Source organism: Capricornis sumatraensis, chromosome 12, assembly GCF_032405125.1.
Source record: "Capricornis sumatraensis isolate serow.1 chromosome 12, serow.2, whole genome shotgun sequence".
Lineage (NCBI taxonomy): Eukaryota > Metazoa > Chordata > Mammalia > Artiodactyla > Bovidae > Capricornis > Capricornis sumatraensis.
In genome coordinates this window covers 45,612,320-45,636,910 of record NC_091080.1, presented here as the reverse complement: position 1 = coordinate 45,636,910, position 24,591 = coordinate 45,612,320, and the positions used below count along the sequence as shown (strand labels likewise).

The window sequence follows — 24,591 nt, the reverse complement described above, 5'->3', positions numbered from 1 at the left end:
GAGCCTTGTAAGGGCAGAACACAGGTCAGGACAAACAGGTAAAAGGCATCTTTCTGTGCATCTGGCTCACTCCTGTCTCAGTCTCGCTTGTAGGCTGCCTTGCAGACTTCCTGCCCACACTTCCTTTAAGCCCTGCTGCCCCTGGGCCACCCTGGCAGCTGGCCTCCCTCTGCCCACTCAGCCCCCACCCCCTCCCCCAGGAGACATGGCACCACAGGCGCGCTGAGACCACATGTGGCCTCCCCGTTGCCCGGGTCATAGTTGTAACTATGCCCTGGTCGCTCCCCCTCCGGCAGCCACACACTCACACCCACCCCAAGCACACACCCCCACACCCACCCCAAGCACACACCCCACTCGAGCACATGCCCCACCTGTCCTAAATCAACTCAGGTGTTGGGAGCCGACCTCACCACAGCACCCCAGGCCTGTGACAGTGAGTGACTTGAGGCCAGAAGTCTGTAAAATTTGTTCATTCTTTCTTACAACGCATGAGATACAAGATACAATTCAAGGAAATCTGGATAAAATTCTTTTTTTAAATGATGATAACATCCAACTTGCTAAATATACTAAAAAGCCACGAGACTGTACAAGTTGAATTGTGTGATATATGAATTACATCTCAGGAAAGCAGTTAAAAAGCACAAGCAGGTTCGTCGAGATGAATTGCTCCTGGAAACCCAAATGAGACTCGCTGGGTTTCCAGGCTGGACATACTCACGGGGTGGGCCACCAGGCACTGCTTCACGTGTGCCAAGCCAGCAAACAGCTTGGAGGGCAGGAGGCACGAGCTGGAGCTGCTCAAGACGACGTGATCATCGGCGATTTTGTCCAGCTGAGCGAACAGCTTCCGCTTCAGCTCCAGGTTCTCCGGGACACATTCCTAAAAAGGACAACCTCACGTTACCACACAGGCTTGCCACACTCAGGCCCAAGCAAAGCATCTCGTGTTTGCGTCCTTCCCAAAATGCACCAATTAGAGAACCACCAGCAACATTCAAGAACAGGTAGGGCACGGACTTGTGAACAGAGTGGGGAACTGAGAGAGCAGCACTGACACATATACAGGGTGTGTGCTTGGTTGCTTCAGTCGTGTCCGACTCTTTGTGACTCTGCAGCCTGCCATGTTCCTCTGGGCATGGGATTCTCCAAGGAAGAATACAGGAGTGGGTTGCCATTCCCTGTCCAGGGGATCTTCCCGACCCAGGGACAGAACCCATGTCTCCTGCATTATAGGTGGATTCTTTACCATCTGAGCCACTGGGGAAGCCCCCATTTATATACTACTCTGTGTAAAACAGAGAGCTAGTGGGAAGCTGCTGTGTAACACAGGAAGCTCAGCTCAGTGGTCTGTGATGACCTAGAAGGGTGGGATGAGGGGTGGGAGGAAGGCTCAAGAGAGACCTGACTCACTTCATTGTACAGCAGAAACCAACACAACATTGTAAAGCCATTATATATAAAACACAAAAATAAAATTTTTTTAAATATTTAAGGACAGGAAAAAAAATAGCTGTCAAAAAGTATGACAGATCTTGGTAACTCTGGGAACTGGGTGATGCATATATGGGAACTGTATTTTCTAGTTCTGTGTCAGGCTGAAAATTCTCATAATAAAAAAGCCCTCCAACTGTGTGGGGATGGATTCTACAAACAGAACACACAACAGCAGTGCAGGTGAAGTGTATGAATATCAACAATAGTCACCACCATTTGTGTGTCCTGATCATCAGATCAACTTATCTTCAAGGAAAAATCTTATCTTCATGAAATGAGCAAGCACATGCTACATCCATAATTCCCAAAAGGCTTCTTGAGAGTCCACTTCTAATCAGAAATCCTTTGAAAAAGACCTTTGTTACTAAAACTCTAAAATTATTTTAATAAGGGGGTAACGGAGGAGGGTAGAGAAGCGAATTTGGATTAAATACCACAGATAATGACTGTTTGGAAATTCAGATTATGCCTAGAGCGGGCTGGGGGGGTGGGGGTGGGGGCGGGTGGTGTGAGAAGCCGTTCTCAGATGCCCAAACACAGGCCCACAGGCAGGTCCCTGGGAACTGGATGCTCAGGGCAGCTGCTGCCCTGCTGTGGAGAGACAGGGAACAGAAAGGGATGCTAGCTGGACCTTCAGGTGTGCCCTCCCCTCCCAGCATTGCCCCAGGAAATCCCACCAGGAGTCACTCCTACTAACAAGGGTCCCTGAGTTCCCACAGTCCCCGGTGAATTTAGGGTAATGGTTCCTAGTGGGGTCTGATAACAGAATCAACTGTGCTCGTTAACCATGCAAATCCTCAGACCCTCACTGCAGACGTATTGAGTCAGACTCAGCATAAGGCCCAGGCACCTGCATGCTTTATCCATCACTCTGATGACTTGTGTTCACTGAAGTCTGAGACCCACAGTTCTGAGGTGCAATGGGGGCCAACCGCACTCCCAATGGTTTGTGGCCAAATACATTCATTCCTGATGGTCTCCCACCCTGAAATCAGGCTCCCCACCGCCCTCCCCACCAGGAAATTGCTGAGGGTGCCCTGGTCTGTCTATCAGCACTGCGGAGGCAGAAACTGCACAAACCAGAAGACAACCAGCAGCCTGCAAAAGTCAACAAAAAATGGAGAAGTACTGCCTGTAACTTTATCAAATCACCCCCAAAATAAAATATTTTCAAGTTTAATAATATCTAATAATCTAATAGAGTGAAGTTAGCTGGGTAAATATTATGACATGAATTTCATTTCTATACCATCTGCAAGGTTTTAAAAGCTTTCCTCCATGGGTAAGGTGTCAATATTGTGTCTGCTAGTAGTTTTAAAAAATATAGTCACACCACGTGAAATTTTATTCAGAACAAAAGGTCACATAAGCATCACATCTCAAAGACAGGGTGAAAAAAGTGGTCATTTAAGAACTGTGAAGCCCATTGTGTTAAACCCCTTATCAAAGGGGAAAAGCTACAGTAGCTGGCGGGCTGTATTGAGTAATTCCTGGATCAGTTAAGTCTGCGAGTTGGGTTGGGTTTAAATGGAGCCTTGTAGTGAAGCCAGAGATGAATCGTGATGCCGATACTGTGCAGGCTAATGAAAGAGCCCTGTGAATGGCCTCATTGTGAGCCTGGCCTGCAGATTCTCCCCTTGAAATTCTATGCCTTTCTTTAGATCGTCTGATTATCAAAGAGGCAAGAACACTTGAAGCAGAGGAAATCCAAGCCTGCTACAATTATGTAAGGGTTTTAACAGTCATTTGCTTGAAGTTTCATTGTTGCCATCGTTGTTAACCCACTTGTGTTCCGTGTGCTGGGCCAGGGTTAAGACGCCTCTATGTCAAGCCTTGAGTTTATCATCTTGCTGTTGCTCACTGCTTGTCTGAGAACCTGGGTCTGCAGACTGTTACTCAGGATGGTCATCTCTTGGGTGGATCGCGAAGCTGAGAGCGGGTACTCTTGCTCGGTGACCATGGACAGCTGGGAGGAAGTGACAGCAAATAGCTAGACATACATCTCGCTCCCAGTAGGTGAGAGTGCCCCGGGGCTCACCGAGCCTTTCCAGGGCCCATCCAGGAAAAGCCACTAGATGTTGAGTGTCAGCGAAAATTCTCTTTCACTGCTGAAGGTAACTAGCTTGACTTTGCTTCATTAAACTCTGACATTTTCTAAGCAATGGCTATTATTTGTGTTTTGTTTGTTTTGAAGTGGGAGAGATGTATCTATAATAAGTGATAATCTCACACACAACCACTAGCTCAGATTCTGAGGACAAGGAAAGTGTAAGGAACTTTCCAAGTAAAACAACTGTTATCAGCACATCAGAAGATTACTCGGCAGCAGCAGAAAAGACGTAAAAGGACACTAGATGACGGTATTATTATAGGTCTAACTTTTTGTTCTCTCTCATTTACTTATAATTTTTTAAAGTAAAGAATTTATATACTTTAGTGTTTTATTCACAAAGAGTCAGACGCGACTGAAGTGACTTAGCACACAGATCAGTAGAATTCACCAAGGACAGCACTCAGACCCTGCAGGTTGGTTTTGGGGAGGGGGCGTGGCCACGAGGAGGGGTTCTGGACGATCCCCAGGCAAAGGCGGGACTGGTTGAGAGGGTGCTGACTTCTGCAGACGACCCACTCGCTGTGTGACCCTGTGCAGCTTCCAAAAGAAATACTTTCATGGGGAAAATGAAACTTCATTGATTTTTTTTAAAAGGCAAGTCATGCATCTTAGATAGGCATCCTGTTGCTAGAAAAATCTACATTTGCCAGTGCGAAATATCTGGAAACAGTCTTCAATGTTCTTTACAGATAGAAAGAAAAACTAAACTAGAAGACTTTGGTGCTTAAGATATTTTACATGCAAAGAAGTTCTATTTACAAATTTTAGCGGGAAGGAGATGGCAAGAAAGGGAATTTGAGCTAAAATCCTACTGTAACCATGGCAGAAGGGAATCCATTCTCAACTTGAGGATGGACGTGATCTACATCATAAGTTCTGTCTCTTTGCACTAAATACATCTCTTGCTTCAACCTCTTTAATCATCAGCAATTTCTTGCTTCAACCTGTTTCAGTTCAGTTCAGTTGCTCAGTCATGTCCAACTCTTTGTGATCCCATGAACTGCAGCACACCAGGCCTCCCTGTCCATCACCAACTCCTGGAACTTGCTCAACTCCTGTCCATTGAGTCAGTGATGCCATCCAATCATCTCATCCTCTGTCATCCCCTTCTCCTCCTGCTTTCAATCTTTCCCAGCATCAGGGTCTTTTCCAATGAATCAGTTCTTTGAATTAGGTGGCCAAAGTTTTGGAGCCTCAGCTTCAGCATCAGTCCTTCCAATGAATATTCAGGACTGATTTCCTTTAGGATGGACTGGTTGGATCTCCTTGTAGTCCAAGGGACTCTCAAAAGTCTTCTCTAACACCACAGTTCAAAAGCATCAATTCTTTGGCACTGAGCTTTCTTTATGATCCAACTCTCACATCCATACATGAATACTGGGAAATCTGTTTAACCATCAGCAATTTCTTTTTTAATTAACTATTTCTTTATTTTATTTCTAAAAATTATTTATCAATTTATTTATTTTAGGCTGCACTAGGTCTTTGTGCTTTGTGGGGGCTTCCTCTAGTTGCATCAAGTGGGGCTACTCTCTAGGTGCAGTGCACAGGCTTCACATTGAGGTGGCTTCGCTTGTTGTAGAGCATGGGCTCTAGGCACATGGGCTTCAGAGGTTGCGAGTCATGGGCTCTAGAGGGTGGACTCAGTAGTTGTGGCTCATGGGCTTAGCTGCTCTGCACATGTGAAATCTTCCTGGACCAGGAACTAAACCCGTGTTCCCTGCATTGGCAGGCCAGTTCTTATCCAGTGCACCACTAGGGAAGTCCCACTATTTCTTGAAAGAGCACAATTGTTAAAAATCTATCAGATTAATAGACTACTATGACTAGACTTCTCAAGAGGTAGATGTTATAATTACAAAATAAAAAAGCCATAAACCTTCTTACTCTAGAACAAATAGCATGTGTTAAAGAAAAGTACAGGTTTTCAATATCACAGATAATAAACTGCACTGTGCTCTAACGAAAGCCTCACATTTTTCCTTAAAAATCAAAATACTTTTAAAGCATATTATAAATCCTAAACAATGTTCTATAGTAATCTAGAATAAACTATACTCAATTAGAGACTTTTCTAAAGTAGAAAGCAGAGCAGGCTGTCCTGAGGAATGTCCTGGGGATTGGGTGTTGAGGTGACCAGGGTGGCTGCGGTCTGCTTCCAGCAGAGGTCTTTCCTCAAGTAACCACAGCGGATGGAAGTGAGAGAACGGACATAGGTGACAACTGCTGGCCTGATGGTGTGTCTATCCCCATCTCATTCCAACAATATTTTAAATACCTTTTAGGAAATCACTTATTTACAATTAAGTTAAAATGTTTAACATGAAAAAATATTATAATTTAAAATATTCTAGGACTTCCCTGGTGGTGGCTAAGAGGCTGCCTGCCAATGCAGGAGACACAGGTTTGATCCCTGGTCCAGGAAGATCTCACGTGCTTTAGAGTAATAAGCCTGTGTGCCACAACTAGTGAGCCCACACACTGCAACTACTGAAGCCCCTGTGCCCAGGGCCTGTGCTCCACAACCAGAGAAGCCACCACAATGAGAGGCCCCTGCACTTGGCCCCCACCAAACTAGAGGGCGGCCCCCACCAAACTAGAGGGTGGCCCCCACTTGGGCAACTGGAGAAAAGCCCATGCAGCAAGTGATGACTCAGCACACCAAAAAGTTAATTAATTAATTAAATTATAAAAAATAAAAAGAAATATTTTTTAAAAAGATTTTAAAAAAACATGTAGAAATGTTAAAACGTTCTAACATACAGTTAAACTGTGGTCCAATATCTGACTCCTTCAGCATGTGACATAAATACATCTTAATTCACTGAAGTGGATGCAGACAAAAGCACAAAACCTACCATTACTGAAAACTCACTCTAGGTGGGGGAAGGGAACTGAAACAAAAACCCTTATCCCTAGGGGAGGAAGAGGAATGAATGCTAGCATTAGTCATTCAGTCATGTCCAACTCTTTGTGACCCCATGGACGGTAGCCCACCAGGCTCCTCTTTTCAGGGATTTCCCAGGCAAGAATACTGGAATGAGTTGCCATTTTCTTCTTCAGGGGAATCTTCCCAACCCATGGATCGAAACTGGGTCTCTTGCATTGTAGGCAGATTCTTTGCCATCTGAGCCACCAGGGAAGCCCGCCTGAGACAAGGCTTAATCAGAATCCCAAGAGAAGACCCTTCCTAGGCCAGCAAGTGTTAAGTAACTAGTGAGAAAAGAACACTTCTGGGAAGGGACAGAGCAAGAACATGGAAAGAGACTCTCTCTCTGAGAGCACTGCAAAGGGAAGACTGAAAGCGGAGGGCGGAGAACATATTGAGGGAGAAAACCCTCTGGCAGCCAGTCCTCACCCTAAACACAGATATTGCTTAAGGATTTGAAACTTGTATGCACCAAGGGTGACGACAGGAACTTGCAAACCTTAAAACTTGCCCAACTCCTAACTAGATCAACTCAAATCCTTACAATAAAAGCCTTTCAGGAAGAAAGGCGTGTCAAGTCCCAGGTGCAAATCTGCTGTCCTGCTCAAGATGTCCGGATTTCAAAAACAAAAAATTATGAGGCATACAAAAAAGTGCACACCCAAGAGACAGAGGGATCACAGGACTAGATCCTGGTATGATTCAGATGCTGGTACAATCTGACATTGAATTTTAAGTAGCCATGATTAAAAATATTAAAGGCTCTGGGGTGAAAAATGTGGACAACATCACATGGGTGATTTCAGCAGAGAAATAGAAACTGGAAGACAATATCAAAGAGAATGCTAAAAATGAAAAACAAAGGAGCAAAGATGAAGAATGCCTTTGACTGACTCATCAATAGACTCAACACAGTTGGGAAAGAATCAGTGAACTTGAAGATCAGTCAATGGAAACTAGCCAAAGTGAAAAACAAAGAGCAAAAAGATTGAGGAGCATATACAGAGCATCCAGGACCTGTAGGAAAATTATCAAGTGATCTAACACATGTGTGACTGAAATCCAAACATTTCTAGGGACAGGGAATGGGGCAGAAGACAACATTCAAGGAAATAATGGCTGAGAATATTCCAAAACTAAAGAAAATCCCAAATTACACAAGCATGAAGCTCAGAGAACACAATGCAGGATAAATACCCTTCTTTACCCCCAGTTCACACACATGGATGTGGATTTGGGGATAAAGAGGTATGTTATGTTCAAACTGCTGAGTAAGGCGGACAAAGAAATACTGAAGGCAGCCAGAGAAAGAATCACATAATATATACAAGAATGAAATTAAGACTTTTTGAGAGATCATAGAAGATGGAAAGTAATGGAGTGACATTTTTAAGTGCTAAAAGAAAAAATATCTGTCAACTCATAGTTCTATAGCCAGTAAAAACATCTTTCAAAAATAAAGAAACAAAAACTTTTCCGAGAAAAACAGTAAGTTTGGGAATTCATTGCAAGCCAACCTGAGAATCTAAGAATAGGAATAAATTTTAAGGGAAAGTCTGCAGGCAGAAGGAAAAAAAACTAACCAGAGAGAAAACTGGATCTATATAAAGAAATGAAGAACACTGGAAATGGAGTAAATGAAGATAAAATAGATGTTTTGTTTTCAATTGCTCTAAAATATAAGTGAACATCCAAAACAAAAATAACAGCAGTGCATTGTAATGGATTACATTAATTTGTTTTCAAGTATTGAACCAGCCTTGTATAACTTCGACAAATCCTACTTGGTCACGATATATAATTATCTATGTATATTTTTAGATCTGATTTGCTAATAGTCTGTTAAGTATTTTTACATCAATGTCAAGCCTTTGTTAGACCTCCTCCTCCTACCAAAAATGTGTTTTGTAATGAAGACTGGATATAAAACTCTAACACTAGCTAAGTCACCATTGAAACAACAGGGTTGTATACATATCCACCAGCCTGAGAGAAACGTCTTTGAAGGAAGTAAAACGGAAGTGGTCAAGAAGAAAATACTCATGGAAGTTCTCAAAGGGAACAGTAGTGTCAAGCAGAATTAATAGACCAGATTTCGGTCAGAGGTCACACATGGTCACAATGTGATTAGGAAAGACTCCACATTCCCAGTGCAGAGTGATCCCTGGTCAGGGAACTAGATCCCACGTGCCACAACTGAGTTTGCATGCCACAGCTGAGTTTGCATACTACAGCTAAAAGATCCCACGTGCTACAACTGAGACCCGGCGCAGTCAAATAAGTAATGACATATATATTAAAAAGAAAAAAAGAAAACCTGAACCAAGATTTAAAAATCAGAAATAAAAATTCCAACTTCTCACCTGCTAATGTGAAAAATCCGAAGGTTCGGGCAATTCCAGGTGTTTTCCCTGGGGCTGAGCGCCCACCTGCCCAGTCTCTCTAACTCTGAGAATAGCTGATGTGGGAAAGAGTTCACATGAGATGCAACATTCATCCAGTTTCAGGTTTGTGAGGGAAAATGCATCACTGAGCCAGAAATCTTACGTTCACTTCTGGCTCAGAAACCCAATCTGATATGAGAAGATAAACACTGACCTACCACTGACTACGTGTTTAACCTTGGTCAGTTTGGTTCCCTTGTCGTAAATGGGGATACCGAGGGGCTGAAGGGTGAGCCCACTTTGCCAACTTCTTCTGAGCCAGGCCCTGCTCGGGTGCTCATAAAAAGGAGCTCGTTTAATTCACAGACACCCGCTCAGTTCTCATGACAATGGAGCAGCCCCATGATCGCCTCATTTTACAGTGGAGGGGGCTGAGGCAGAGAGACTGGGTAAGGAGCCCCCCTCCAAAGCCAGACTCCTCCAACTCACTGACACCAAGTCCGTAATTCTAAAGGACTTTGCAAAACATTACAAAGCATTTTGATTTATCATTTACAAATTAACTAAAGGAAGAAACTCAAAACACCAAATAGGTCAAAGGTTAGAGAATATTGTGGGTCACCTTCTAAGATGCATTTGTTTTCCTTAGCGTTTCTCACATTGGAAGACACCTTACAATCAACAGCATCGTCGATATGGTGTCATACAGTACAGTCACCGATAATTCACTCAGAATATTCCCAGACATCTGAAGACAAATGTGCTAGCAGAATCATAGCGCACAGCTCCAGGCAGAGGCTTGATCAAACGCGCAGAGATGAGTAAAACAAGCGGTTACTTCCCTTTAAACAGTAACCAAAAGGGCAGGCCCTGGTCAGGGGAACAGCAGGGACCACAATTAACTGATAAAGCAGGGCCAAGGAGACCTCACGCTCCAGACCAGCCACCGGACGAAACACAACGTGAGTCACATACGCAATGCTGTTTTCTAGCCACATTAAGAAAGCAGGAAGAAACAAATGAACTTAGTTATACAATAAATTTTATTTAACTCAATATATCAAAATATTGTCATTTTATTCATTGGAAGGACTGATGTTGAAACCAAAGCTCCAATACTTTGACCACCTGGTGCAAAGAGCCAACTCATTGGAAAAGACCCTGATCCTGGGAAAGATGCAGGAGAAGGGGGTGACAGAGGATGAGATGGTTGGACGGCATCACTGACTCAATGGACATGAGTTTGAATAAACTCTGGGAGTTGGTGATGGACAGGGACACCTGGTGTGCTGCGGTCCATGCGGTCATAAAGAGTCGAAAACGACTGAGCGACTCAACAACAACTCAATATACCCAAATATTGTCATTTTAATATGTAATCGGTGTTAAAAACTATTGAGATATTTTACATCCTTTTCTTTTTTCCTTAGTAAGTCACTGAAATCCAGTGGGGATTTTACACCTGTGTCAGTTTGCAGCACCTGTCTAGTGCTCAAGTCTCACTGGGCCTGTGGCAACCACGACCACACAGGGCAGGCAGTTCTGGGCCCAAGGACACCTGTTAACCAAGGAGCCACCAGCATCCATTTTGCCAGAAATTACAGCCCAGAATCACAGTGTGGATCTCTTAAAGCCACTAAAAATATGTATTGAATGTCACTCTTAAAACAAAAACCCAAAAACTATTAAAGAAACAGGGACTTTCCTTGCTGTCCAGTGGATAAGACTTGGATAAGACTTCTCACTTCCAAGGCAGGGGCACAGGTTCAATTTCTGGTCAGGGAACTAAGATTCCAAATGCCATGCAGTATAGCAAAAAAAAAAAAAAAAAAGTAAACAAAAATAAATGTGATGGGGACCACATTAAAAGAACAAACAAAACTATTAAAGAAACAAGAGCTCAGGGTGCTGGGAGGGGAGGGAAGCAGGGAGCAGGGTCTGTGAACCACCCCAACCTGTGGGCAGCAGTGGGTGACTGCACGGGGGATAGTGGGGGTGGAGAGGATACTGCTTAGAACAGCCCACTAGACAGAATCTAAAGCAAAGAGAACAAAAGCGGGACCCCAAACTGTCCAAAGGAGCATGATCAGGTGCTGATGGCAAGGAGCAGCCTGGGGGTGGGAGGTGACGGGGGTGAGTGAGGCACCAGGAAACGTCTGGAGAATCAGGGTACAGACACGGTCTCTGTCTAGAGCATCTAGGATGCCCTTCCAGCACCCACACAGCAAGCGATGACCACATATGCTGCCGGAAACCAGCAACAAGACCAACCCTGACACATCTGAGCACCACAGAGGGTCCTGGTGCCCAGCCAGGCCTCCCAGGAAGAGGTGGGAACCTTTTCCTGGCAGCTGCAGGAGCTGAGATGCATCACTTACTCACACAGGCCATTTAACATAATAACTAAGCGCTTGTTTCCCTCTCGGCAGGCCTGGCAGGTGTTACCGGCCGGCTCTGGGAAGACCCAGCCACCGCCCCATGCCAAGCTTCTCAGTGTGCAGGAGGCTGGACAAGCCCTGGTCGGGCAGCCCCCCTGGGCCTGGGCAAGCTCCCGGAGGAGCTACCAACACCTCATGCGAAGAGTTGACTCATTGGAAAAGACCCTGATGCTGGGAGGGATTGGGGGCAGGAGGAGAAGGGGATGACAGAAAATGAGATGGCTGGATGGCATCACCGATTTGATGGACATGAGTTTGGGTAAACTCCAGGAGTTGGTGATGGACAGGGAGGCCTGGAGTGCTGCGATTCATGGGGTCGCAAAGAGTCAGACACGACTGAGCGACTGAACTGAACTGAACTGAAAGCAACAGGCTGCCAGTTCAGGAGACGCTGGACACGTGGGTTTGATTCCTGAGTCAGGAAGATCTCCTGGAGGAGGAAACAGCAACCCACTCGAGTATTCTTGGCTGGAAAATTCCATGGACATTCCCCTGGCTCCACCAGAGGAGCCTGGTGGGCTATAGTCCATGGGGATCACAAAGAGTCAGACACGACTGAGCAACTGAGCACACAAAGCCACAGACATGATTCTTCTAATGCTTGCAGGAAACGTACATTCACGCTTGGTTCACAACCAGAAATCAAGCCAAAACTGCCCAGCTCAAACTTAGGTATAAAAAAACTAAAGCTGTTGGCATAAGAAACTCTGGTGTTTCCTGAGCATTTCAAGAGCAGCTGGTATGTGCTTTGTACATCTTTTCATTTAATTCTTGATAATCATTTTGTGTACGACCCACGTCTTAGAAAAGAGACAGCTGTTTCCTGCACAGCTGAGAACGCACTGAAACTTGGTGTGTACTGAGGGAGAGATGCACCAGGCCGTGGATCCCGCATCTGTCTGTCTCCCAAGTCCGGGTCTTGACCACCACAGGCTCAGCTGCTCCCAGAGCACCTGCCAGGGGGTCCGTGTGCTTTTTACCACAGAAGTAATTGTGGAAAATCTAGAAAATATGGCCAAGGAAAAGGACAAACCTCACAAAACTCCACCTCCAAGATACTTGTGTCTTTTCCCAGCATTTCCCTCTGAAAAATCAGATCACCCCACAGATGGACTCTCATTCTACAACTTTCTGGTCATTGCAGAAGTTTCCTTAAGACACATAGTGCTTCATTTTACTCGAGAAGGACATGTAGGAAGACTCCCTACCACCTCGTGCAGAAGCTGCCCGTCCCCAAGATCGTTCGCACCCTCCCCTCGTCCCTCCCCGCTCTGAGCTGTGTGTTCAATTTACTTCCAGTCCCGCTTACTTCCCAAAGGAGTAAGCTTCTGACAGGCAGAAGTGCCCTGTGGCCTTGCCAGGGCGCCAGCCTTTCCCATCCTTTTCTTGACCAAAAACAGGTGACAACTCGAGCAGACAGGGGTGCACTCCATGCCCCAAACCATCTCACCCAGACTGGAGGCTTCCAGAGCACCTTCTCCCCATCTCCCCTGCATGAGAGTCAGGCCCCAGAATATTACACAAAATGGGCTTTCCCTCCAGAGAGTCCTTTCCAGCCAGAATAGTGCTTTGTCCCCAGGCACAGCTCTCACACCTCTAGGACACATGCACTTGGTCCCAGCTGAACGCTTGGACCAAGGATGCAAAAGAAAACGCACCAGGGAGATGCCAAGGCAGCTGCAGCTTGATGCTGTCGGCGACGACTGACCATAGCTTTTGCCATATTCTGTGTCTTCTTCAGGCCAGTGATGAAAAAAATCTACCCCAAATAGGCTAGAAAATACATTACCAAAATCAGTACCATGGGATTCCCCTGGTGACCCAGTGGCTGAGAATTGGCCTTGCAATACAGGGGACATGGCTTTGATCCCTGGTCGGGGAATTAAGATCCCACATGCTGAGGGGCAACTAAGCCCAAGGGCTGCAACTAGGGGATCCACACGTCTCAATTAGTGGGTCCGTGCGCCTCAACTAGGGGGTCTGCGCGCCACGACTAGGGGGTCCGTGAGCCACGACTGGGGGACTATGAGTCACAACTTGGGGGTCGGTGAACCGTGACTAGGGGTCCGTGAGTCGCAACTAGGGAGGGTCCCTGAGCTGCGACTAGGGGGTCCGTGAGCTGCAACTAGGGGATCTGTGAGCCGCAAAGAAGGTCCTGAGTGCCGCAATTAAGACCCAACACAGCCAAATAAATAAATAAATAAGCAGGTCTTTTGTGAGGGTGGCAGGACTCAAGACAACTTGTTTCTCATTTCTCATTTTTAAATGACTCTCACCTATTCTAACATTTCAGGAATAATGTCTCAGGAAAGTACCTCAAATGTATCAGGTTAACTGGGTCCAAGTAACAGGGTAATTCCGTTGTACCATGATGCTTTTAATAAAGGACATCCGTTTCCAACTCTTCATCTCTAAAGAAGGGGGTTCCCTACTTAGGGGTTAGGGAGGCAGCAGACAGTTAATAAAAACATCAGCCTGTGGAAAATTCTGAAAGAGATGGGAATACTAGACCACCTGACCTGCCTCTTGAGAAACCTATATGCAGGTCAGGAAGCAACAGTTAGAACTGGACTAGTAACAACAGACTGGTTCCAAATAGGAAAAGGAGTATGTCAAGGCTGTATATTGTCACCTTGCTTATTTAACTTTGATGCAGAGTACATCATGAGAAACGCTGGGCTGGAAGAAGCACAAGCTGGAATCAAGATTGCCGGGAAAAATATCAATAACCTCAGATATGCAGATGACACCACCCTTATGGCAGAAAGTGAAGACGAACTAAAAAGCCTCTTGATGAAAGTGAAAAAGGAGAGTGAAAAAGTTGGCTTAAAGCTCAACATTCAGAAAATGAAGATCATGGCATCTGGTCCCATCACTTCATGGGAAATAGATGGGGAAACAGTGGAACCAGTGTCAGACTTTATTTTTTCGGGCTCCAAAATCACTGCAGATGGTGACTGCAGACATGAAATTAAAAGACGCTTAGTCCTTGGAAGGAAAGTTATGACCAATCTAGATAGCATATTGAAAAGCAGAGACATTACTTTGCCAACAAAGGTCCATCTAGTCAAGGCTATGGTTTTTCCAGTGGTCATGTATGGATGTGAGAGTTGGAATGTGAAGAAAGCTGAATGATGAAGAATTGATGCTTTTGAACTGTGGTGTTGGAGAAGACTCTTGAGAGTCCCTTGGACTGCAAGGAGATCCAACCAGTCCATTCTGAAGATCAGCCTGGGATTTCTTTGGAGGGAATGATGCTGAAGCTGAAACTCCAGTACTCTGGCCACCTCATGTGAAGAGTTGACTCATTGGAAAAGACTCTGATGCTGGGAGGGATTGGGGGCAGGAGGAGAAGGGGACAACAGAGGATGAGATGGCTGGATGGCATCACTGACTCAATGGACGTGAGTCTGAGTGAACTCCGGGAGTTGGTGATGGACAGGGAGGCCTGTCCTGAATCGTGTGCTGTGATTCATGGGGTCGCAAAGAGTCGGACACGACTGAGCGACTGAATTGAACTGAACTGAACTGAACACCCAGGAAAGTGTGGGTGTGGGCCCTGAATCTATAAGGAGAAGCAGCTGGATCTCAACCACTGCTTCAGAGAGCCATTCTATTTCAGGACAGAAACCAGTTGGAGTTTTAAGGCAGGGAAAACACGTGTTTCATATTTTCTGGCACTTTCAGCTGTTAACAGCTGGCTTTATGCAGGATCACTGCGTGGAACCCCACTCACGTAAGTAACCGTCACTAGTGACACATTGTCAGAGCCGAACTGAGCTTTCCGAGGGTCACTTCAGGAAAGAACAAGAGGACCACCTGGAACAAGGTGGTCCTCAAAGGGTTCTAAGTTAGAGTGAAAGCACCTCCTCAAGGAAGGCCTCCATGCCCAACACACACCATCCGTCAGGGCTGTGCTGGTGACCAGGCTTCCATGTGTCAGGCAGGCAGCTCTCCCCTGGGCAACTGGTCTGAACCCAATCCTAAAAGGGGACAGTCACCAACTTGAAAGAAACCTCCTTATGTTTTCCCCCAGTTGTTCAAACAGATATGCTGGGCAGCAAGTCTTGGAATATTGACTTTCAAATAAAAATAAACATCAGGGTGGCTCAGAGTAAGCAGATCTGAATGCTGGGTGCCTGTGCCACCAGGAACAGCCAGAGTCAGAGAGCTGGCGGGAAAACAAACACCACCCCAGGCCTCCATGGCTCTCGCTGCGGGACACGGGGCCCTCGAACTTTCACTAGCATGGAGTTTTGCCCCAGGTGGTTTCTATTAATATTAAATTCCCAGATTCCTCATATGCCTTAAAATATATCTCTTAAAAAGGAAGGACTTCATGATGCACAGGATGATACCTAAGGTTCTTGGTAAACAATGACCACCCACCACCAAGAGCAAAAAAGGGGAAGTAATATTACAATTGCAAAAGTATTTACTATTTGTTGTTGTTGTTCAGTCACCAAGTCATGTCCGACTCTTTGCAATCCCATGGACTGCAGCACGCTAGCCTTCCCTGTCCTTTACCATCCCCTGGAATTTGCTCAAACTTATGTCCACTGAGTCAGTTATGCTATCGAACCATCTCATCCTCTGCTGCCCTCTTCTCCTTTTGCCTTCAATCCTTTCCAGGATCAGGGTCTTTTCTAATGAGTTGGCTTTTCCCATCAGGTGGTCAGAGTATTGGAGCCTCAGCAACACTGAGTATTCAGGGTTAATTTCCTTTAGGATTGACTGGTTTTCATTTCCTTGCAGACCAGGGGACTCTCAAAAGTCTTCTTCAACAGCACAGTTCAAAAACGTCAGTTCCTATGCACTAAGCCTTCTTTATGGTCCAACTCTTACATCCCAAGCACTAAATATGCATGCCATGGCTACTTTTAAATGGACTTACCACATTTTAAACTGAATGATAAGATTAAAAATAATTTCCTTGGTTGGTGTCTATACATTCCATTTAACAGATTTCATAAAATAAAAATGTTTATATTAGATACTTGTTTATTTTGACTTTGAGCATTAACTTAGCAACCTACAATTCCTAAGGCATAAGGGATAATTAAGTTCCTAACTATAGGAAGAAAGGTTTAGATACACAGAGATATCTAGATTTCTATCTATATTTATATTATATACAATCAATGTTATGTCACCATGCCAGGATTTGTTACAATGTCACCCCTTCTTTCCAAAAGAGTGGTACTGTGCTTTTTTAAAAGAGAGATCTGAGCTTCTATTTTGTAAAGTTTAGGGGGAAGTAGGGTTGCTCATTCAGTTTCACAGTAACTTTAGAACCAAATTACAAATGTCAGTGTTGGGACAAGGACATGTTTGTTGCTACAAATTTGGCTAGTGAAATACCTGTTTTCATTTATTAATTTAATAAGCATCTTAAAGATCAATGTACCCCACACTGGAGATCAGTGTAACCCGCACTGGAGATCTATGTACCCCACACTGGTGATCCTGAAATCCTCCGTCTTACTTGGCCGCACTTAACAAGGGTAAGGAGAACTCACAAGACCAGCAACAAGCCACCAAGGGCCAGATGGGTCTAATCCTTGAGGTTCCATTTTCAATGAACCTGACCTTAAAAACACAACTCAAAATACAGAAGAATGATACACAGCGATCATCAACCAGGTGTCATTTGTAAAAACACTGAGAATGATCACGTTGATTTTGACTGACCGAATCCCACCCTCGCAGGGGCCTTGCAGAGAAGGCAAGAGATGGACATGGACAGACGGGCTCACCTGGGGCCACAGCCCAGGAGGCGGCGGGGCCAGGCTGGCGCACAGACAAGAATGAGTGCGTGAAGGTGGGTGTCATCCACGAGCGCCTCCCCTAAGCCAGCGCCGCCAGGACCGGGAGGGAAAGCCCAGCCCACAGCCTCTCCCCGGGAGGAGCGGCGCATCCACTGGCATGCCTCGGGGGTGCGAGGTGCTGGTTTCCATCTCCCTGACCCCACGCAGATGGGACTCAGTCCGGCTCGGTGATCCTGCAGTGCAGCACACGGAGGCCAGGGGGAGCAAGAGAGCGCGCGGCAAACGCAGACCCGGAAACTGCCGCGGAGACGCGCCCCCAGGAAGAGCCGGAAAGACCCACAGGCTAGACGCGCTAATGGTGGACTCCTTTCCCTAAGTCGTGGGGAGGAAACCACCTCAACAAACTGGAGCAGGGCCAGCAGGCTGGGATCCAGGCCAAACAGTCTACGGCCCCCAGCCAAGTACAGCTTTTAGATTTCTGAAGGGCTGTAAAGTATGCAAGAGGCTGTACTCAGCTCTCAAAGCCTGAAACATTTACTATCTGGCCTTTATTTATTTTTTAAATTTGTGGACCATATATTAGAGTAATGGAAAAGAAAAATGCGACCCACTCCAGTATTCTTGACTGGAAAACCCCATGGACAGAGGAGCCTGGCGGGCTACAGTCCATGTGGTCGCAGAGTTGGACAGGACTGAGCACACACACGCACTTTAGAGTAGGCTTTATTAGCACACAAACTTTCAGAGGCCGAAATACTATGTATAATGCCTTTTTTAAAAATTTATAACATTTTTTTAATTGGAGGATAATTGATTTACAATAGTGTATTGGCTTCTGCCATACAAGGTGAATCAGCCATAAGTATAATATGTGTCCCCTCCCTCTTGAACCTCCCCTCTACTTCCTACCCCATCCTACCCCTCTAGATGGTCACAGAGTTCTGTGTTGAGCTCCCTGTGTCATATAGCAACTTCCCACTAGGTAGCTATTTTACATATGGTAACGTAAATGTATCAATGCTACTCTCTCAATTCAGTCCACCTTCTCCTTCCTCTGCTGTGTCCAAAGTCTGTTCTCTATGTCTTTATTCCTGCCCTGCAAATTGTACATTTTTCTAAATTCCAGATATATGTCCTAATACGTGATATTTGTTCTTCTCTTTCTGACTTACTTCACTCTGTACAACAGGCTCCAGGTTCATCCATCTCACTAGAATTGACTCAAGTTTGTTTCTTGAGAAACAAGAAATGGCTGAGAAATATTTCATTTTATATATGTACCACAATTTATTTATCTATTCATCTGTTGATGGACATCTAGGTTGCTTCCATGTCCTGGCTATAGTAAATAGTGCTGCAATGAACATTGTGGTACGTGTGTCTTTTTCAATTATGGTTTCTTCACGGTATATGCCCAGTAGTGGGATTGCTAGGTCATATGGTAAGGTAGTCTTCAAACCATAAAGATTATTTCAATGTGTTAAACTGTTTTATTTCTAAACATTAATGGTCAATGGTTAAAAACACATTATTTAGTTAATAATTGGATAGTGTACAAGTAAATGATTTCCCAACCTATAAAAAAACGCTAATAGGTAGATCAGTATGTAAGGACATGGGGGGAAAAGTCATAATATATTACTAACTACAAAAATCAAGTCAAAAACATTACACCATTATAGGATTCATGTTATTAAAATGTTAAGTCTATAATATATGATAACAAGAGTTGTAGAACTCTGGATAAATAAACTTCAGACTCTCCACACAATATTCACCCCCAGAGGTGGGAAGATGAAGGAAGAGGGATTTCACTTTTTACTTCATAATGTCTTTATGCTTCTTTTCTTTCCTCTACAAGTGTAAGCCATTTGTGTGTATGTGTGTGTGTGTACCACTTTTGAAATTTTCAGAGGGCACATGTTTCATCCCTGGTCAGGAACTAAGATCCCGCATGCTGCTTGCTGTGCCAAAAAATAAATAAATAAATAATATTTAATAATAAATATAAATAAAATTGAAAAAAATTCAGGAGAAATTGAATTTACACAAAGAAATGAAGAATGCTGGAATGGTGAAAATGCAGGTAAATATAAAGTTTAATTTTAATTGCCCTACATGTTAGTTGACTGTACAAAGAAAAGGCAGCAGCTGTATGTGCTAAGACAGGATGTGTAAAAGGAAAACCTGTGACAACAGCAGAAAAGCAGAAAGGTGCTGGGAGTGTGCTGCTATAACACATGAAGGTAGACCATGACTAGTTAGAAAAAACTTCATAAACCCTATGCTGCTGCTGCTGCTGCTGCTGCTACTGTCGCTTCAGTCGTGTCCGACTCTGTGCGACCCCATAGATGGCAGCCCACCAGGCTCCCCCGTCCCTGGGATTCTCCAGGCAAGAACACTGGAGTGGGTTGCCATGTCCTTCTCCAATGCATGAAAGTGAAAAGTGAAAGTGAAGTCGCTCAGTCGTGTCCGACTCTTCGCGACCCCGTGGACTGCAGCCCACCAGGCTCCTCCGTCCATGGGAGTTTCCAGGCAAGAGTACTGGAGTGGGGTGCCATTAATCGCCAAAAAAAAATTTCTAAGAGGTATAAATGAACAATCATGGAGATAAATGAAATGATAAGAAATGCTCCATCTGTAAGCCAGCCAAAAATCAGGGTAGGGAAGAAGAACACAAAACAAATGGAACAAAAGGAAAAGAACAAGCAAGACAGTCGAGTTTAATCCAACCCTATCATAATGTAAATGTAATGGACCAAAACATGCTAATTAAAAGGTTCTGTCACAGGGGACAGAAGCTCAGTACCCAACTATATGCCTGGTTTGAACTGAGAAATGAATCCACAATTATAGATGTCAATACTTTTCTCTCATTGATGGAGAGAAGTAACAGAAAATCCGTTAGGATGGAAAAGACCTGGATAACACTATCCAGCAACTTTACCCATATTTACATACTACAGTTCACTCCGAAATATATTTCTCTCAACTGTACATGGAATATTCACCAAAATAGACTATATTCTGAGTTATAAAACATGCCTCAACAAAATAAAAGAATTGAAATAACGTCGTTTGTTTTGAGACTAGAACAGATTTAAACTCAAAATCAATAACAAAGATATATGGAAAACCCTCCAATTTAAATAAATCAAACAACCCACTTTTAACTATATTACTATGTGCTAGCAATGAACAAGCAGAAGTTGAAATTTTGTGAAGGTACTATTTACAGTAGCATCTAAATCGGGACACGTTTATGTGTAAATCTAACAAAGCACATGCAGTCGTGGTGAGTCCACATTGTACCACAATACAGAAAAGGCAAAGCTGCAGGGACAAAACCAGACCAGCGGCTTCAGCCCAGGCCAGACCGCAAAGTGGGAGGAGGGGACTTTGTGGGGTGGCAGAATTGCTCTGAAGCTGGGGAGGACGGGGGGGGGGGGGGGGGGGGGGGGGGGAGACGGGGGAAGGTGGTGACATGACCACATGCAATTGTCGGAACACACAGACCTGAACACTAAAACTGCCAGCTTTTATTATATGTGAATAATAATCCGATTTTACAAATTAATACACACATGGAACAGGAAAAATGAAATTCAGGATTCAACATGCACTCCTGGGCACACTCAGTGCTGCCACCCTCCCTCTCCCCCGACTCCCACCAAAAGGAAGATCACTCTGAGTCTCAGTCAGTGGAAGAAGACCAAAAAAGGCCCTTGCAAACGTATAAATTTTAAACCGTAGTATTTATCACGAACACTGGTTCCTGTAATTACTAACAATCTCAAAGTCCTTACCAAAATGACTAAGCATTTTCCCAGTTTTAGAGGTAAAGGTTCAAATGCAAATTCTCACATTGACATGGAAAAACACATCTGAATTGTCTGTGCTGACTATAAGGAAAGTCCATTTAGAGCTCACAATTCCATGACCAAAATTCCCATGGCTCCTACCAGCTAACTACCTGGATCTTAGGTAAAAAGTTGCAGAGATGAGATAAAGCCTCTGTGTCATAGCTAATGACCCTTAATGCTCTGCAACAGTCAATGCTTTAGAAACTTTTCAGAATACACTTATTTCTCCAGCACGCTAGATTTTCTTGCCAGGCCAGATTTGATTTCAAAATTGCACTAAGTGCTAGAAATTCAGGTTCCATTCTCACTCCCTCCCACGTTTCAGCAGAGGAAACCTTCTGACCCAGGCGTCCGCCCACTGGGACTTGGGTGGAAGATAAATCGACCACTCGCATTTCCAGGGCGTTGATTCCCAGGGCTCAGTAACTCGCACTACTGGAAGGTTTGTGATTAAAGAAGTGTTTGTGTTAATTCACATGCTCTCCTCCTGCCTTTGGGCAATTCCCTAAAGTAACAATCGTTTTCTTTTTATAAACAAAGTCTCCAAAAAGCCTAGGTGAATTTTTCTACGATGAGAATTTGTCCTTAAACGGGAAAGAGGGAGCCATACAGAGTTGCTCAGAGGAGGCGGCTAGCAGGAGGTCTCTGAGCACTAAGACTGGAGGTGCTGTGAGGCCTCAGGAGAGCAAGTGCAGCCCTAAGCCTTGATTCTTTAGGTTCAAGGTCTTTTTTTTCTTTTTCTCCATGTGGCATTTGTGATCTTAGTTCCCAGACCAGGGATTAAACCTGGGCTCCAGGCCATGGAAGCACTGAGTCCCAACCACTGGACCACCAGGGAAGACCCAGAATCCTTTTATTTTTTTAATTTTTATGGGATCAGGAGAGAAAGAAATTTAACACAGACATGTTAATTATACCTGGGGCATGACTTTGCAATAGCTGCATGTGTGCATGCCCAATTGCTTAGTCATGTCCCACTCTTTTCGACTCCATCCAGGCTCCTCTGTCCATGGGATTCTCCAGGCAAGAATACTGGAGTGGGTTTCCATTTCCTCCTCCAGGGGATCATCCTGACCCAGGGATTCAAACCCACGTCTGCTGCATTGGCAGGTGGATTCTTTACCACTAAGCCACAGGGCTTCCCTTGCAATGGCTAGTGCTGGAAATTTTATAATAAGCCTTATAAAGATTGCTTTTGGAGGGGGAAATGGCAACCCACTCGGGTGTTCTTGCCTGGAGAATTCCATGGATGGAAGAGCCTGGTGGGCTGCAGTCCTTGGAGTCAACGAGAGTTGGACACGACTGAGAGACTAACACAAACACACACAAAGATCGCTTCAGAAAAATAACACTGGCAGTTACCGTGTGTATCATACCATACCACTGCAGAGAAGAAAAGAAACAACAGAAGGCTTGACAGTTAGTACTTGAGGCTGGAGATGAAACTTTCCAGCCATCATCACACACGGATTACAAAGTACAGCAAACGTCTCAGAGGAAAAAGCAAAGGGCACTGGAAACTGTTCAGAAAAGAAGTCAAGTCACTCTAGTGGAGACAGACCCAAGTGGACATCACTGTTCTGGGAAACGTGTGGTGACACGTCACATGCTCACCTGTCAGGTCACATCATACACGTCATTGTAAGCGTTCACTTCCATCATGTAAATATCATGTATCAAATTGATCCCCAAAGGGGTTTCCTACTGTTCTCATTGGAAGCAAGGGAGCCTGGCCTGGAATAAGGGTCACTTGAGGTGACCACAACCACCGAGAATGGGAATGGAGGCCTCAGCGGGCCAGGACAAGGGGCTCAGAGCTCAGGGCCGGGTTGGCATCCATCCTGGACCCTTTACTGAGCGGAACACAGGATGCGGTAGAAAGAGTGGGAGGAGACGAGGAAGTCTACCATGTGGACTGGAGGAGTGTCAGGCCTGAGGCCTCTGCACCAGGAGCCCCGCTCAGGCCTGGCTTTGCTCCCAGCTCAACCAGCGTCACAGACCAGACAAGACACCAGCAGTGGCTGGACATGGGGTGAGGAGGGGCTCAGGAGCAAGGCCCCGTCAACCCCGGGCAGCTTAAGTGTCACGTTTTGGAAGCCGGGAGACACCGGGTCTTCATGGGGCAGTAGCTGCATTCAGGCCCTGGCAGGCTGGAGCCTGTGTGGGCACTGAGCTGCCGCCAGTCCACTAGGCCTGGAGTGTCCTCAGCAGTGGGGATGGCCTGATTCTCTGAGTGAAGTTGTTGGAAACAGTAAATGCAAATGTTGCAAAACACTAAAGGGTTTCTCTTAGGCGATCTCTTATATCTCAGAACAACAACATAGTCTCCCATCCAGTTAGACAAAAATAGGAAAGTATTAGCTGGCCAGAAGACATTCTTTTTGCTCAACATTCTAACACCCCAAGAGAGAACTCCATCCCAGGGAAGGGGTAGTGGGTAAGGGGTGGGGGGGGGGGGGGAGACAGTGTTTCCGGTCACGTGAACGCCATCCGCACCTGCGGGCTCACGATCCCCACGCCTTCCCCTGCCTTTGACCCAAGGACCCAGGGGACAGGCCCTGCCAGCCGGGCGGGCAGGTGTCCCCACTCACCTGCACGTGTAGGGCGCCCTCTACTGCCTCCCGCAGGTCAGAGCAGCCGCTGATGAGTGACAGCTGCTCCTCCGCGCCCAGCTGGCCTTTCAGGTACCCCGACAGCTCCAGCATCTTCATCTCCTTCCTGGAAAGCAGTGGAGAGTGAGCCATGAGCATTCCAAACAACTCAGGGTCAGAGGTCTGCTTCACCCATCAGCAGGAAATGCGAAGCAGAGCATGGTGCGGCCTTTAACAGTGAAAGAGCAGAGGAGAAACCAAGTGCAGTGAGAACCTGGAGCAATAAACCCCAGCACCGCTGGCCCGGCCTTAACAGCTGCATCCAGTGTGGCCAACATCAGGTGCTTTCTCAGAAAGTAAAAAACAAGACTATCGTGAGCCAGCGATCCCACTTCTGGGCCTACATCCCGAAGGTAAAAGTGGAGACTCAGATATTTGTACTCTCATTTCCACAGCAGCATTGTTCACCGTTGTCAAAAGATGGGGACAACTCCATATCCACAGACAGATGAACGGATACACAATGGAATGCTGTTGTTCAGTCACTCAGTCATGTCTGACTCTTTGTGACCCCATGGATATAAGTACGCCAGGCTTCCCTGTCTGTCACTGTCTCTTGGAATTTGCTCAAACTTATGCCCAACATCTCATCCTCTGTTGCCCACTTCTCCTCCTGCCTTCAATCTTTCCCAGCATCAGAGTCTTTTCCAATGAGTCAGTTCTTCGTATCAGGTGGCCAGAGTATTGGAGCTTCAGCATCAATCCTCCCAGTGAATATTCAGGGTTGATTTCCTTTAGGATTGACTGGTTTGATCTCCTTGCTGTCCAAGGGATTCTCAAGAGTCTTCTCCAACACCACTGTTCAAAAGCATCAATTCTTTGGTGCTCAGCTTTCTTTATGGTCCAACTCCCACATCTGTATGTGACTACTGAAAAACCATAGCTTTGACTACACAGACTTTTGTCGCAATGACAATGTAATGTTACTCAGCCCTATAAGGGAAG

General features: G+C 45.3%; 1 protein-coding gene across 3 annotated transcripts in view; it reads right to left on the bottom strand.

The window, feature by feature from the left end:
• The window catches only part of CRYL1 (crystallin lambda 1), a 57,567-nt gene that overhangs the window by 15,743 nt on the left and 17,233 nt on the right, over positions 1–24,591 (bottom strand). For 2 of the 3 annotated variants that reach the window (XM_068984564.1, XM_068984565.1), the window contains 2 exons: positions 23,587–23,713; positions 725–886 (listed from right to left, as the gene is read on the bottom strand). In XM_068984564.1, coding sequence (XP_068840665.1) covers positions 725–886; positions 23,587–23,713 — 289 coding nt within the window. The remainder of the gene's footprint in view (positions 1–724; positions 887–23,586; positions 23,714–24,591) is intronic. The other variant, XM_068984566.1, reaches the window with a different exon arrangement.